We start from the raw sequence: 15,681 nt of genomic DNA, 5'->3' as shown, positions 1-15,681 counted from the left end.
ACTGTGAGATGATGGAGAATGAAAGTATTGGTCTCTGCCCCAGTTTCTGATGCAGACGTCCTGAAACCTTTGTAATTTTCTAAGTAATCAGAGCATCTTTTATTTTAATAGTCTTTGACCCCAGTTCCTGACACAGAGCTCCTCAATCCCTTGGAATTTCCTGGGTAATAGCAATGTCTTTTTTGTTCTAATGGGTAACTCTTGGTGGAGGCTCTGGTCACCAGAAAGACCAGGTCATGATTAGAAGGTTGGAATTTTCAGCCCCATCCTTTGTTCTCCAGAAAGGGGAAAAGAGCTGGAAATGGAACTAATGATTGATCATTGCCTGTGAGATGAAGCCTCCTTAAAAATTCCCACAGCGTGGGATGTAGAGAGCTTCTGGGTTGGTGAACCCGTGGAGGTGGCACTCAAAGTGGGGCACGGAGGCTCTGAGCCCCTTTCCACACTTTGCCCATGCATCTCTTCCATCTCGATGTTCACCTGTGTCTTTTATCGTATCCTTTCATATGAAATTTATAAACAATACAGAAACTGTTTTCTTGAGTTCTGTGAGCCACTTTTGCAAATTAATTGAACCTGAGGAAGGGGTGGTGGGAACCTTTGATTTATAGCCAACTGGTCAGGAGCACATGTGACAACCTGGACTTGCGGTGAGGGGTGAGTTGTCTTGTAGGACTGAGCCCTTAACCTGTGGGGTCTGCTGTTATCTCTAGGCAGATAGTGTCAGAATTGAGTTAAATTGTAGGGCGCTCATCTGGAGTCTTCCCTGCTGTGGACTTCCCAGGTGACCCAGCTGGTAAAGAATCTGCCTGCAGTGTGGGAGACCTGGGTTCGATCCCTGGGTTGGGAAGATTCCCTGGAGAAGGGAATGGCTACCCACTCCAGTATGATGACCTGGAAAATTCCATGGACTGTATAGTCCATGGGGTTGCAAAGAGTTGGATATGACTGAGCAACTTTCAGTTTTTCACCTGGTGTCACAGAGAATTGCTTGTTGTGGGGAAAAACTTCCCCACATCTGGTGTCAGAGAGTGATTAGTGGTGTGAGAGGGAAGGAGAAACAGGAGGGGAACTGAGTTGTTCCTATGACAACACAGGGAGAATTTTAATTTATTTGGACGAATCATCTAGCTTTCTGTGACTATTTTAAGTCTGAAATTTACCCTTTTAGTCTTCCAGCTCTTTTGTTGTATCCTCTCTTTGCTTGTATTTAATTGAGTTTTTGCCACTTCAGCCAAAGTTTTAAAGTCTCTTTATTAACATCATCATTCCCAGAATTCACACTTCTGGCCCTCTCCCCTGTTGGCCCATCAGTGATACTGATTCCAATAGGCTAGGGAGTCAACCAGACCTGGATTTGAATCCTGTCTCTGTCACTTATAAAATGAGTAATTTGGGGCAAGTTATCTAAGCATTCTAACCATCTGCTTCCTTATCTGTAAAAAGAGGGAAAGTATCTCTCTGTGTACACCAGAAACTTACACAACATTTCAAATCAACCATACTTCAGCTTTTTAAAAACGGAAAAAAAACCTATCTTAAAGTATCTACCTTGTTGGTTGCTGTGAGGATTAAATGGAAAACATTTAATGCGTTACAAGTCATATAGTAAACTATGTAAATTAATAGAAGTTAGTCACTTTTATGGTCAACTTTGTTTATGAAGCTAATTATTTTTGGAAAAGACTACATGAAAAGCCAACAATTTCAAGGCACCTGCAGTTCAATCTATGCTCATTGTACAGAGAAGCTCAGTGTACAGGTATCATTCCGGTAGACAGAGCCCCTTCTTTCTTCATTTCTTCTTTAGGCATTTTTCTTCCATCCTGTTGCCAGTTTGCTTCCAAGCACAAAGTTGTTGCTGGCTTGATCTATCAGGTAAAGGTCCAAGGCTGGATGCAGCCACAAAAGGTCTTCTCTAAGCTGCGGGCTTGTCCAAACCAATGTGAAATTCAAAGCCCTTGTTATTCTCCCATAACGAGATGCTCTATTATTTTTAAAAACAAACATTGAAAAATAAAAAGCAGATTAATACAGAGACTGTTTTCCATTCCAGTCTCTTGTATTTCAAATTAATGGGGATTTGTAGGAAAACTTGGAGCCTGTGTTTCCTTGGTAGACCATTGAAAAAGAGAAGGGTTAACTGGTCTCCAGTCTTAAATCTGGGTGTGAGCTATTTCTTTCCTGCAGCTGCTTCTACCTTTTTTTCCCCTCCTTATGTCTTCCATCTTAATCTCATTCTAATGCTGTTGCCTTAACTATGGTTTTGAAAGTTTTTACTTTCATGGTACCATCTAATTGCTAAATTGACCTCTTTGGTGTAAAGCCACAGAGAGTCACAGAGTAGGATTTGGGTAGATCATTAGAGAATGTCAATGCTGGAAGGAATGAGGTCATCTGACTTCTCAAAGGGTGCTTCTTAGAACCCTAGGGTTCCCTGGAGGTCCACAGGCATTTTACAGAAGAGGCTCAGCTGGGCCTCACAGTATCTCCATTTCATCTATTTTTACATGAGTGGTTAGCACACAACAAATTTTTGAGGATCATTTTTTTCCCCCTAAAACTGAAAAACCACAGAGCTCAATTTTGTAATTTTACTGATAAGGAAACAGGTCCAAACTGAATACGATTACCTCTAGCTTGCAAACAACTCCTTGGTGGATGAACTGGGGCTAGTGACCTCAGGGGTTCTTGTTTCTTTTTTTAAATTTATTTTTAATTGGAGGATAATCACTTTACAATATTGTGTTGGTTTCTGCCATACATCAACATGAATCAGCCATAGGTACACATATGTCCCCTCCCTCCCACCCCATCCCATCCCTCTAGGTTGTCTCAGAGAATCAGTTTGAGCTCCCTGAGTCATAGACAGAATTCCCATTGGTTATCTATTTTACATATGGTAATGTATATGTTTCCACGAGGGGTTCTTGTTAACCTCAACTCTGGCATAATTCAGATGTTGCTGATTTTCTTGTTTCAAAGGGGAAGAGACTGAGGCCCTGTGTCTGTGAACCGTTCACCGCCAGCCAGGTATTTGGAATCAGCAGGCTCTTCCATTCTGACTGTTCTGTCTATGGATTGTTAAGATGTGAGGTTGAGGCTGCTGCTAGGAGAGGATTGTGGGCCAGGGGAAAGGTTGTTTGTTTGTTTGTTTTTTTCTCTCATGTCAGTCTTGCTAGAATGTTGCTTTAAAAAAAAAAAAAGTTTTATACTGGAAATGTCTATCAGCCCAGAAACAAGATGTGTGATAAACTCCTTATGGTAAATGTAAACCAGATCAGTCTTTACCATCTTGTAAGTCATCCCAGGGTCCCAAGGACCCACAGTGTGTCAGCAGGGATCAGAATTGTCCCTTGAGGGGATTCCCCCAGAGGGCTGTTTTCCATCCAACTCTCTCGGGTTTCTACCTACCCCCACCCCCATATGCATTCTTGTCTAGTGGTTCCTTGTCTTTTTGGACTTTCTGAGAAAATATTTGAAATGGCTTTGGGTGCTGAAATGAAACTGTATTTTCTAATGTTAATTACATCCCCTGGAGGATGACATGGCAGCCCACTCCAGTATTCTTGCATGGAGAATCCCATGTACAGAGGAGACTGGTGGGCTACAGTCCATGGGGTTACAAAGAGTCGGACACAACAATGTCAATTAACACCTACCATTATGAAAGTGATTTAAATACCAAAAATTGTAGGGAAGTTGTCACTTGAGAAAGGAGAGCTCTTGCCAAGAAAGGACACTTTGGCATCAGACACTCATGACTCTGCCTGAGGTTATTTTTGCTCACTTGGCGGGGGATTGGCAATAACCTCGGGCCTTGGCAGTGTCCTGGGCCAAAGGCTGCTTGGTTTCTGCCTCATCACCCAGAAGACACCTGTGGCACCATCAGAAATAAGCATTAGAGGGCATTTTAGTCTTACTCTAAGGCGGGTAAGCTAAGACTGGGGGTGTCCTTACTCAGTCTTGCTTCCCACTGAGATTTACATTGTTCCAAACGAGACAGGGACAGGCCAAAACAGTCATATTCACTCACCACGTTAAAGAGCAAGCACGTTTCCCATTTGTTTAAGAAAACTAAGCTCCATGGGGACATTTCCCAACCAGATTCAACCAGAGCAACGATAGCAGTGACACCAGGAATGGGAGGCAGCCAGGCCACCGGTGTTAACAACCCGCTGGTAAATGGACATATTAGACCCCATATCTGGCATGATTGAAAAAATAGGATATATTTTCTAATCCAGTATTCTCATGTTAAAATGTTTACATGATACATTTTTTAAAATTAGGGTACAATAAAGTTGCAACTTCGAGATGATTTCTTCTTTGGCATATAAATAATTTTTATCAGTAAAGCTAAAAATAGCCATTAACGGGACTGAAAGAAGCTGTGTAGGATGTCAGAAAAGCAGCAGATTTGGAAAGGGAAAATAGGGCTTTGAAGGAAAGGTCTACAACTTCTGAAGTGAGGACAGTCGTGTCACTGAGTGCCACAACTCTTTTAAAATGACTTATTATTTATTTGGCCTTGGCGGATCTTTAGCAGTGGCATGTGGGATATAGTTCCCAACTAGGGACTGAACCGGGACCTCTGCATTGAAAGTGCAGAGTCATAGCCCCTGGACCACCAGGGAAGTCCCAGGCACCACAACTCTGAAGGCATGTGTTAACCCACGTTGGAATATCGGCTCTGCCATCAACACCCTTTAGTCCTCCAGGGCCTGTTTCCTTGTTTTTCACGGGGATGGTAGTCTATACGATCAGGGTGGGCCTTCTAGTGCATTCCTCTACAGGAATGAAGCTTCTGTTCATCCACTAGACAGGGTTTGGGCTGTGGAGGTCCTTACCATGGCCAAGGCTGCCAGCGGGGTCAGCGTCTCCGTCTCTCCCTTTCTATCCTCTGATACACACGAGCAGGGCCCCCCACATGCTAAGGAACACAGCCCACCCCACCCCTATAGTCTTATGTCGATGAGCCATGAACAGACCATACACAGAGAGAAGCTTCTTTTTTTCTTCAATTTAATTGAAGTTACTTAGAAAAATAATCAGGCTTGAATGGCTTTTCCTGGAAGAAGGTTCATGAACATTTTCACGCTTTTGTTGGCAATGTGGAATTCAGCTTTCTTGAACAGTACAGTAAGATACAGGGAGAGTTTTCTATAAGCCCTCTACTGCATACAACTATGTAAAAAAAAAAAATCACACTCCATCCACAAAGATGTTAAATTATAGGTCCATACGCCATACTGAGCTTGCTCATAAGAAAACAGTACGGGCTGCCCCTTCTGTGCCTGACAAAGTGTAGCAGACTGAAATTCGCCTGTTAACGGCCGAGAGTCAAGTTGATTGAAGAAGATCCTGCCGCCTGTTCGTAGGGTCCAGTTGGCTGTGATGGAAAAAAGCTGGAGGAAATACTGGCTGTGGGGACTTTGCGGGAGTGATGTCAGTCCTGCTGACAAGAAGGGGAAAGGGACTCTGGTCCCCAGGATCACACAGAGCAGGGCAGCTCAGATCACATGTGTGTATGTGGAGGGGAGGGCTGGGCTGTGAGACATCTGCTCTGAGCCCCACTCACCAGGGACACAGTCCCTCAGCATCTGGCTAGCTTAGAATCAGGACTTTTGCAATCACTAGCTCAGCACTGGTCCAGACCCCACCAGCTAAGCTTTTGTTTTGGGAATTTTCTACCAGCAGGGATTGGACCCTGGTGTTTCCACACCTTCGCCACCAGGACTCTGGTCTGATGAAGTTTCCATTGTCCACTGCGATCCTATGCTGGACATCCACGTGAACAGGCAGGACAGTGAAACTCACCTGGTGGACAGGTGGGAAGGAAGGCTTCCCTCAGACACCACAGGTCAGCAGACTGTCCTTTTTCCCAGACCAGCTGGGGAGGCAGAGATGGGAGAGGGTCTGGAGCAGCCTCAGGAATTCAAACCCTGTGGCTAATAGAGCTGTCCAACCAAAGGGACAGGTTAAGCAGGAAAGTCCTTGTAAATGCTACTCTGTACCTGGTTTTGAAGACAAGGCAGCACCTTTGAAAAGTCGCTGGGAGATGGGACACCTGCCTGTACTTTTCTCCAGCTAAGCATGCAACAGAAAGCATGTTCAGTTTTCTTAAAAAAAAAAAAAAAAAAGGAACAAAAGAACCAAGAACTTTTATTTTCCAGGCACGTTTTCACCTATGGATTCTTTTTAACCAAGGACGCAGAGTTCTTTCTACATTCTGCAAAAACGGTTGAATCTATTTTAAGTTTTTTATGGCATTAGAAAATAAACTATGAACACAAAACAGGAGGAGAAAGAGCCCTTCGTGGGTGAACCACACTGCCGTATGGTCCTGAAGGACACTCTTCCTCACTAGAGGGAGAAGACAGACGAAAGAAGGCATCATAGCTGATCAAAAAATGGACGAGACGCAGAAACACAAAGCTTGGGGAATCTATGTGAATTTCCACTTAAAAAAACAAAAAGGACATAGTGAACAATTCCAAACTATAGAATTGAAGAAGCACTCGTTAAGGGTTGAATAGTCAGCTTGCATTGAGCAATCTTAAGCTAGAGTGCTGGGGGTCTAGCCGAGGCTTTGTGTCCCCTCCCTCCTTTCTGTCCACACCACTCAAGATTTCTCTGCTCCCTGCAGCAGGGAGGGAACTGTGGCCCATGTAATATCCAGAATTAGAACCATTGCACTTAGGCAAAAATTGAATTCATTTGGTAAAGTACCTTCACTGCTATAATAAATCAGGTGGGCACAGTGGTGTTGCTTTATTGTTGCTGTGTTTTGGATATTTTTGGAGGGGAGGGGTGAGGGAAGCAGTTTTTATCCTAGAAGACCTCAGATGTGCTAAAACCACCTAACCAAAGCCTACACAGTGCAATGCTAGCTCTGTGAGATAGTCTGTAAAATACAGCATCCTGATCGTGGAAGGTCAGGAAATGCCACGGACTCAATCAGTGATGCTCCTGGGGATTTACAAGACACAGCACACAATCAAGGCTCTGAAAAGTCCTGCAGAAAGGAAATGGACTTAGCTTTGTTTCCCAAAGACACTTGACCACAAAACCCTTATTTTGCATCACACCAACTCGTGTGTGGGGAGAACCTGTGTCCTCTGAAGCGCGTTATCAGGAAATGCCAGAAACCTCTTTCACTAGTAGAAGCTCTGTCTCTGAGGACAGTTTCCCCTGCCTGGTCATAGGGTCCAGGAATAATACCAGAGAGAGCTGAAGTCTCACTCTACTTGCATACATCTCTATCCATCAAGGGTATGGTCACTGTGCCCTTCGCAAAGGGGAGAGAGAGCTTGGAAGAAGGTATACAACATTTTATAAATAGCTTCGGCCACCCTCTCCAGTGCATGCCTCACTCACATTCAATAAAATAATTTTCTCAGTGAGACATGGCAGCTGTTGCTCACTGAGCTGGCTTTGAGCTTGCTGATACAGTTTTAATAGTTTCTGTGAATAAATTATTCATTTTTTGTTTGTTTAGAATATTCTCACCTCTGTGCTATACACTGAATCAAAAAAACAAAAAAGCAAAACTTACCCCCACCCCACCCCCTGTTATTAGCACTATCATCATCATTATTATTATTATATACAGTCTCTGCTACCAACTCATTCACTGGCTGTAAGAGGGAGGTGGCTCCAACTTCAACCATGGCCTCGGAAATGAGAAGCATGTGCAGGCGTTAATTAGCCAGGAACAGGAAATGGAGTGTTTCCAGCCTTCCAGAGGAAAGGGGCGTGGATTACCATCCCAGAAGGCGGTCCTTGCTGCTCACTGCTGGTGGTCTCGAAGGCGCTGATGGTCTCTTGGCCTCTGGAGGACATGGGAGAGGGTATGCCTGTGCCTGTGTGTACAGTCTGCCTCTGACCCTCACCAGGAGTAGAAACACCAGGCCATTGCAAATCTTCCGATGTCGGAGTCCTGCCACAAAATTTCAATCTTTTTTTTACATGGCAAAGAGTAGAAAAACAACACTTGTAGGCGGAGACCTGAATGCTCCGCTGGAAATGACAGGAGGAGGCGGTTGGCAAATATCTCCCTTTCCCTCAACAAGGCAGACATCACTAATCAGTTACAGCATTCTTCCATGCCGTGCCTGGCAAATCTCTTCTGGGGCTTAAAGGCAAATATTACCAATAAACTGGAATGGGCACATGACAGGGAATTGGTCACCTCTTGTGTTAGGCAAAGAGCTTGGACTACTCAAGTGGCCTGCTTCAAGCATGTGGTTTTCAAATTGGACCATAAAAAATGTGAATTTGTAGGGATCCGATACTCCTGGGGTTGTCCATGAAGAGTCCAAACCTCAGGTTAAGTCTGTGGATACCAGGGGTTTGCTAATTGTCCAGCTGGATACTCTGTGTCTATGTAAAGCTCTTTGAGGGCTGAGACTATTGATTTTGTTCAACGCTCTACCCACAGGGTCTAGAATTAGGCCTAGCACATAGTAGTTGCTCAATAAATACGTGTTGCATGTAAAGCAACAGCCACTTCACCTTCATCACAACTGGCACTGCCAGTTAAAAACTTCTGTACAAAAGCCTGTTTTACCAGATTGCTAATTCTGGTGGGGGGGAAGCCACAATCAGCTTTCTCCTTGGGATTAAAAAAAAAAATCACTTTTCTTTAGCATGGCATGACTGAAATCAGTTTTGGAATCAGTCCCTTGCAAAGGTGGCTCTATTTATTTCCAGCAGAATTTTAAGAATGGTGGCATCAATAGACAGCACGATGGTTATCACAGTGACTCTGAGCGGTTAGTAAGGAGAACATTCATGCCCCTGCAGGAGCTGTTTGCAAGCACAGAATGAAAACATAGATTTCTTCGGAAAAGACATTAAAATCTTGTTGCCCCCCCAAAGAAATCTATACAGAGACCATGTTTAAATAACTATAAATAACTTAATTAGCATTTATGGAATGCACAATTCATGGAATTCACCAGAACACAAAGAAACCTCTGAGACAGTGTCATGGGATTCACGTCTAAAAAAACAAGGACACCCATCCTAGTCCCCTGCCAAGACAGCCGTCCTTCCCTAGTAAGGATTTAAATAATTCTCACCATGCTGCTCGCAGCATCAATCCCCAAAGAAATATTAATTTACAAAATAACCCAATATCCATATAATTCTTTTCGACAAATAAAAATCTTAAATTAAAAAAAGCACGATTCTCTCTCCCCTCTCCCCGCCCACACCCTCCCCCCACTTTCATTCCAATTTCAGGTAGCTTGGCACTGAGTAATTGAACATTAAAAAATCGAGTTTGTAGACTTCGTACAGCTGCGTCTGGTGCTCCGAGCTGATGTTCTGGAAGAACTCTGTGGTCATTTCATCAGTAGTTCTCGTGGACTTGGCGTAGGTGGGGAACTTCAGGTAGCTGCCCACGCCCGCCAGCTGCAGGACGTAATTGGAATCCTCCTCCAGCGTCTCGTACTTGCCCACGAGGTCGTAGTGGATGTGGCACGGGTGGCACAGGGAGTAGACCGTCTGCCAGTGTTCGTTGAAGGGCTCCTCGCGCTGCGTGTGAGGGTCGATGAGATACGCCACGAACTCCTCGAACTTGACGTCGTCGCCCTTGCGCAAGGCCTCCTGCGTGGCGTTCTTGCGCTGCCGCTTGATGATCTTGGTACCGTAGCGCTTGTGGAAGGAGGTGTTGTACTTCTGTGTGAACTTGTTCCGGTAGGCGGACACCAGCCTCTCAAAGGGCTCCCGCACGAATAGGAACTTCATGTAGCTTTTCAAGCGGTGGTTGATCTCCGGGATGCTGTACTGGTTGAGGGTCTTCAGGTTGGCCGAGACGTGCGCCTCGTTGGCCGGGATCTCCATGGGGTCACTGTACTTGCCCCGGCCGGTCAGGACCATCATGAGCCGCTTCCAGTTGGTGCACGCCACCTTGGGTACGTAGCAGTAGATGAGCTCGTGGTCCTCATCCACCACCAGGTGCTTCAGGTCGTTGGGGGTCAGCACCCGCCGCTTGCGGCTCATGGCGCTGTTGGCCCGGCAGGTGTCGGTGACCTGGTCCCGCCGCATCTGATGCAGGACTGCCGTGTTGGAGAGCTCCAACTGCAGGGGAGACAAAAGAGGGATAAGAGATCAGTACTTGGTGTGGGATGTTGATACGGGACCACCGTCCACAACCACGATGGCCAACCTGGGCCACCAAGGTTGGCACTGCCAGCCTAGATGGCCTGTCTCCATTTCCAGTTCTCTATCAGCTGTCAGGACTGTTCTGGTTCTCTGTTCCACTGTACTTCCTCTGGAGAGTAATAATAATAATCAACATATAACTTGTCCATCACTCTCTACATCCCAGGCATTGTACCAGAGCTTCATATATAGAGTTTTTCTCTTCTTGAAAAGCTTGAACCATTATTGATTTATTGAACAACATCAAATAGCTTGCCACCAAATAGGGTTGCAGTAATGAAAAAGTACAAGGTAACTGCCCTTATGGAGCTGAAAGTCCAGCCGGAAAGAAAAGGAAACTGAGGTTCAAAGAGATTGTTACTAGCTTGAGACCACACAGTAAGAGAGTCACTATTCAAACTCAGGTCTGCTTGGCAACCAAAGCTACCCACTTTCCACTCTAATCTGATGTCCAGTCCTCCCATATTCTTGACTAAAGCAGGACAGAAGCCTAGAGTTCTGGAATTGGATTGATCTATCTTAAAGCAAGGGGATCCAATTTTTATGCAAACCTATCACTGTGCACACCTATTGTTTTTTGCTTTCTCAGTGCCAGTGTGTTGATTCTCCTCTGGGAACCTGCTTGCCTTTATTCTCTGCTCCCTGCCCTCTCACGCTGCTGAGCTGAGAGAATGCAGCCTGGAGCTTGGGGACAGAGAGGAGGGCTACCATGCAGGGAGCACTAGACTGGAAATGAAGGGGACTGAGGAAAGATGAGCAGAAAGACAGGGGGATGTATTTCCAGGGATATCATCTGAATACCCAGGTCCATATGTTGTTGAAACCAGACCCCCAAATTCTGGGCTTTGGGGTTACATTAATCAGTATATTTGCTTTGGTGCATAAGGCAGTCTGTCTGGGTTATATCATTTGGAAGCAAAATATGTGGGTATTTACATGTATTACCTTTGATCTTTTCCTCTCTGCCACATTCATCTACTGAGCCACGGATCCATCCACTCAAATGTATGTTGTGAGGTCTGCCCCCTCCAGGCTGGACTGGGGGTGGTCTAGAGTTGGGAATGCAGAGGGATCAGGGAACTCCCTCCTCTAAACCGAATCAGTAGAGCCAAGGGCCTGAGTGGCATACAGGAAGCTGACCTTGCATTTCCAACTCTGAACCACAGTCTGTACAATTCATTTTGGAACATGCATGGGGCAATTGGGAAGGGCTCATATTAGGGACCTCAGAATGTGACCTTATTTGGAAATAAGTTTTTTAAAAAATACTTATTTGGCTGCGTCGGGTCTTAGTTGTGGCACTTGGGATCGCTTCACTTCCAGGATCTTTAGTTGTGGCGGGCGTGTGTGCTAAGTCACTTCAGTCGTGTCTGACTCTTTGCGACCCTATGGACTGTAGCCCACCAGTCTCCTCTGTCCATGGGATTCTTCAGGCAAGAATGCTGGGGTGGGTTGCCATTCCCTTCTCCAGGGGATATTCCCAACCCAGGGATTGAACCCACATCTCTTATGTCTCCTGCATAGGCAGGAGGGTTCTTTACCACTAGCGCCACCTGGGAAGCCCAGTTGTGGCATAAAAACTCATAGGTGCAGCATGTGGGATCTAGTTCCCTGACTGGGGATTGAACCTGAGGCCCCTGCATTGGAAGTGTGTAGTCTTAACCACTGGATCACCAGGGGAGTTCCTGGAAATAGGCTTTTTTTTTTTTTTAGATGCAATTCAACTGAAGTCATACTGAGTTAAGGTGGTTTCTAGTCCAATGACTAGTGTCCTTACAAGGAGAGAATGCAGAGACTCAGACACAGAGAGAAGGCCATGTGATGGCAGAGGCGGAGGCTGGAGTGATGTGTCTACTAGCTAAGAGATGCTCAGGATTGGCAGCCACAACCAGAAGTGGGTGAGGGAAAGGAAGAGTGTACCCTAGAGCCATCAGAGAGGATGGCCCTGCTGACACCTTGATTTTAAAATTCTAGCCTCCAGAGCTGTAACAGAATAAATTCCTGTTACTGTAAGCCAGTGAATTTGTGCTACTTTGTTATGGCAGTCTTAGGGAACTAATACAGGAGCCAAGCCTTCAGCCTATGACTTTGAGCAAATTGATATAAAATATAAGTGTATAAGAGTGGGTAATGTTATACATGATCATATTTTTACATAGAAGAATAAGAAGAGAGTATTAGAGCACTAAGTAGGAAGTAGGTGAGACCTGAAATCAGAAGACCTATGCAAGACCCTTAACTTTTTAAGCCTCAGTTCTATTATTTGCAAAATTGGAACAGTGCCACCTACCCTGCTGGGACGTTGATTAAATCAAACAAAGTATGGTTCAGCATTTAAAAAATAAGATCAGGTCTAGTTCAGGTAACAAGGTATGGTACCCAGGGGCAATTCATTCTTTATGAAAGAAGAAAAAAATTAAAAATACGAGGCCAGAAATTTCACATAGACATTTCACCAGCTCTATGATTTTTGTTGCAGGTCAACCCTAGGTCATGAAGTTCAATTCATATTTATTTTGAACACTAAAACTCTGACTTTTGCACATCCTGACTTCTGAACAGATGTATTCATCACCTTAAGAAGAGCATTCATGCCACTTGAAAAAACAAATAGAACTGTTCTAAAAGAAATAGAAGGAAAAGGAGGGGGAAAGGGTGCATCAATTTTGTCCATTTAAATCACTATTGGACAGGTTTAAAGGCCGTGAATGGCCAAATGAGCAGAGAAACGGGGGGACTTCCTACTTTCCCCTCTGTTGTTTTCAGCTGGAGACAATTTTATGGCTGTCTGACTCCCCAGGGAGGCAGCGTGTCAGTTAATACTGCACTCAGGACCACAAAGCCTTGAAAAAGGGAAACTATACCATGGCGTCGTTTTACATCCAGTTGCAGAGACAGAAAATAACGCAGAAGGGCTTCGAAATGTGGTATTTGTGGTTTCTTTCTTTTCCATTTCCTCCTCCTTCACAGAGTCTAGGTGGCCAATGGCGCACCTGCTGCAATGAGGCAGCACAGTTCCCCTCAGGAGGACTTGGGGGCGCAGATCAAGAGAATAAGTATACTCTCAATCCTGAGACACATTCGCAATTGCTTCTCAGAGGGAAAAACTCACCCAGGCCTTTAGTGTTGAATTTTTAAAATAAAATATTTTGTTCTTATTTAAACTTTCTAAAATGTATGTCTGCGCTCAGTCGTTGCTGCGCTCGGGTTTTCACTCGTGGTGGGGGCTGCTCTGTAGCTGTGGTGTGCAGGCGTCTCACTGCAGTGGTTTCTCCTGTTGCAGAGCACGGACCCGGTAGCTGTGGCACACAGGCTTAGTCGCCCTGTGGCACGTGGGATCTTCCCGGACCAGGGATCAAACCTGTGTCCCCTGCATTAGTGGCAGATTCTCTCCCACTAGACCACCAAAGAGGTTCTTAACTTCTTATTTGAAAATGATTTCAAGCTAGTGTAGATTTATTAAGAGTATAATGTATAATTTATTAAAAGTATAATGGTACTAAAGTATGCACAAATATAAGAGTAGGTAGACGAGACCAAACGTTCAAATGATGGATGATGATGTTTTACTGGAACCAAGGCCCTGCTTGAAACATACAAGGTCTTCTCAGGGCTGGTGCACTGGGATGACCCAGAGGGATGGTATGGGGAGGGAGGTGGGAAAGGGATTCAGGATGGGGAACACATGTACACCTGTGGCAGACTCATGTTGATGTATGGCAAAACCAATACAATATTGTAATTAGCCTCCAATTTAAATAAATTTATATAAAAAAAACCCATACAAGGTACTTGCTGTCTGTGCTGGGACAGCATCTTTGCAGTGTGGCATTCCTCCTCTATATGCCACTCAATTCTCCCAGCACTTTCTCATTTCTAGTTACTATCAATTCCAGCACCTTGTAATATCACTTGACCTTTACTTGGTCCAAATACATCATTTATATATTTTCTGTCTCTGCCCATTTCCAATGAGCCCAAAACAATAAAAATGGAGCTACACAGTACCACCAAGGCCATCAATGAACACACGTACCATAATTTCACATGGTAGGACTAGGTAAGCACGGTTGGCCCAGGGATAACCCAGAAATGCTTTAACTTTTTCAAAAACACAAATAAGAGTACAAAATAAAAATTTAAATTAATTCTTAGAACTTGGATCCCTGGGAGCTCTATCTGTGGAGCCCTTGAACCTTCGTTTAAGAAACCTGGATTAAGGAGAGCCCTGGGCGGGTCAGAAGGAGTAGAGGAATGCTTTGCCATCACGGTCAGGATGGAGCAGGAGAGATTTCGGATGGTGGCCTGGGCTGTTGCAGTTATCTCCAGACTTGTTAGCAGGACCAACAGCAGGTTAGAAGTTGTAATCAGATAAACCACTGTTTCTAACCTTAAAGAAAATGCAGATCTGGTTATGTCATTTCCACACTTGTATCATAAGCAGTTTCACAAGAGCTTTTGTAATGGTCCCAACTCTTCAGCAACTAATAACATTCTCTGAGTATCAGTTTGGGATCTAGTCAAGGGACCTACAGCTCTGGGACATCAGGAAAACGAGGGAGTAAAGAGCATTCTTTGTGGGAACAGTTCACGCCCTTGTCACAGACAGAAAACATGTGTCTTCTCCAACCATGTTTTATCAATTTTACAAAGAGGGTTTGTTGTGCTGATAATTATCTGAGCTGCAAGATCAATCTCTCGTTCTCTAACTCCCTTTATCTCCCCTCTTTTTCTTTTCTCAAAAGTATTTGTACAAAAGACAGATGTGTGGTATAAAATTGAAATAGGAAAAAAAGAGGGCTGTGATTAAGGATCTCCTTTGGTGGTGGGCTTCCTAGTAGCAGGGATGAAATTGGAAATGTGATTGAATCTCATTGCTTTTATTCTCAGAAAGGAGAACCATTCCAACTGTTTAGGGCAGAAAATGTACACAGTCTTTATTAATTTGTTTTTGGCTATGCTGGGTCTTCATTGCTGCTCAGGCTCTTCTCTAGTTGCAGGGAGCAGGGACTACGCTTTAGCTGCACGGGCGTCTCACTGCAGCGGCTTCTCTTATTGTGGAGTATGGGCTCTAGGGCACAAAGGCTTCAGTAGTTGTAGCACGTGGGCTCAGCAGTTGAAGCTCCTGGGCTCTAGAGCACAAGCTTAATGGTTGTGGCTCATAGGTTTAGTTCTCTGCAGCCTGTGGGATCTTCCTCGACCAGGGATTGAACGTGCACCTCCTGCATTGGCAGGCAGACGCTTTACCACTGAGCCTTCAGTTCAGTTCAGTTGCTCAGTCGTGTCCAACTCTTTGAGACCCCATGAATGGCAGCACATCAGGCCTCCCTGTCCATCACCAACTCCCGGAGTTCACCCAGACTCACGTCCATCGAGTCAGTGATGCCATCCAGCCATCTCATCCTGTATCATCCCTTTCTCCTCCTGCCCCCAATCCCTCCCAGCATCAGAGTCTTTTCCAATGGGAAGTCCACAATCAGCATGTAGGAACTAGTTCCCTGACCAGGG

At 44.8% G+C, this 15,681-nt stretch overlaps 1 protein-coding gene and 1 long non-coding RNA gene across 14 annotated transcripts in view; one reads left to right on the top strand and one right to left on the bottom strand.

The window, feature by feature from the left end:
* Nucleotides 1-15,681, top strand: part of LOC147372357 (uncharacterized) — a 61,955-nt gene that overhangs the window by 34,621 nt on the left and 11,653 nt on the right. The window contains exon 2 of one of the 3 annotated variants that reach the window (XR_015164020.1): nt 5,701-7,560. The exons of 1 other annotated variant lie outside the window; for it this stretch is intronic. This is a non-coding gene — a long non-coding RNA (uncharacterized LOC147372357). Of the gene's footprint in view, nt 1-5,697; nt 7,561-15,681 lie in introns of those variants that run through there. One more of the 3 variants, XR_015164018.1, reaches the window with a different exon arrangement.
* Nucleotides 6,146-15,681, bottom strand: part of CHST11 (carbohydrate sulfotransferase 11) — a 266,145-nt gene continuing 256,609 nt past the window's right edge. For all 11 annotated transcript variants that reach the window (XM_086401099.1, XM_086401101.1, XM_086401100.1 and 8 more), the window contains one exon: nt 6,146-10,089. In XM_086401099.1, the coding sequence (XP_086257225.1) occupies nt 9,235-10,089 (855 nt within the window). In that variant the 3' untranslated portion in view covers nt 6,146-9,234. The remainder of the gene's footprint in view (nt 10,090-15,681) is intronic.

Source organism: Bos grunniens, chromosome 5, assembly GCF_055505025.1.
Source record: "Bos grunniens cultivar Pamir isolate PY7600 chromosome 5, Bosgru_T2T1.0, whole genome shotgun sequence".
Taxonomy (NCBI): domain Eukaryota; kingdom Metazoa; phylum Chordata; class Mammalia; order Artiodactyla; family Bovidae; genus Bos; species Bos grunniens.
This window is presented reverse-complemented; position numbering and strand designations above follow the sequence as displayed.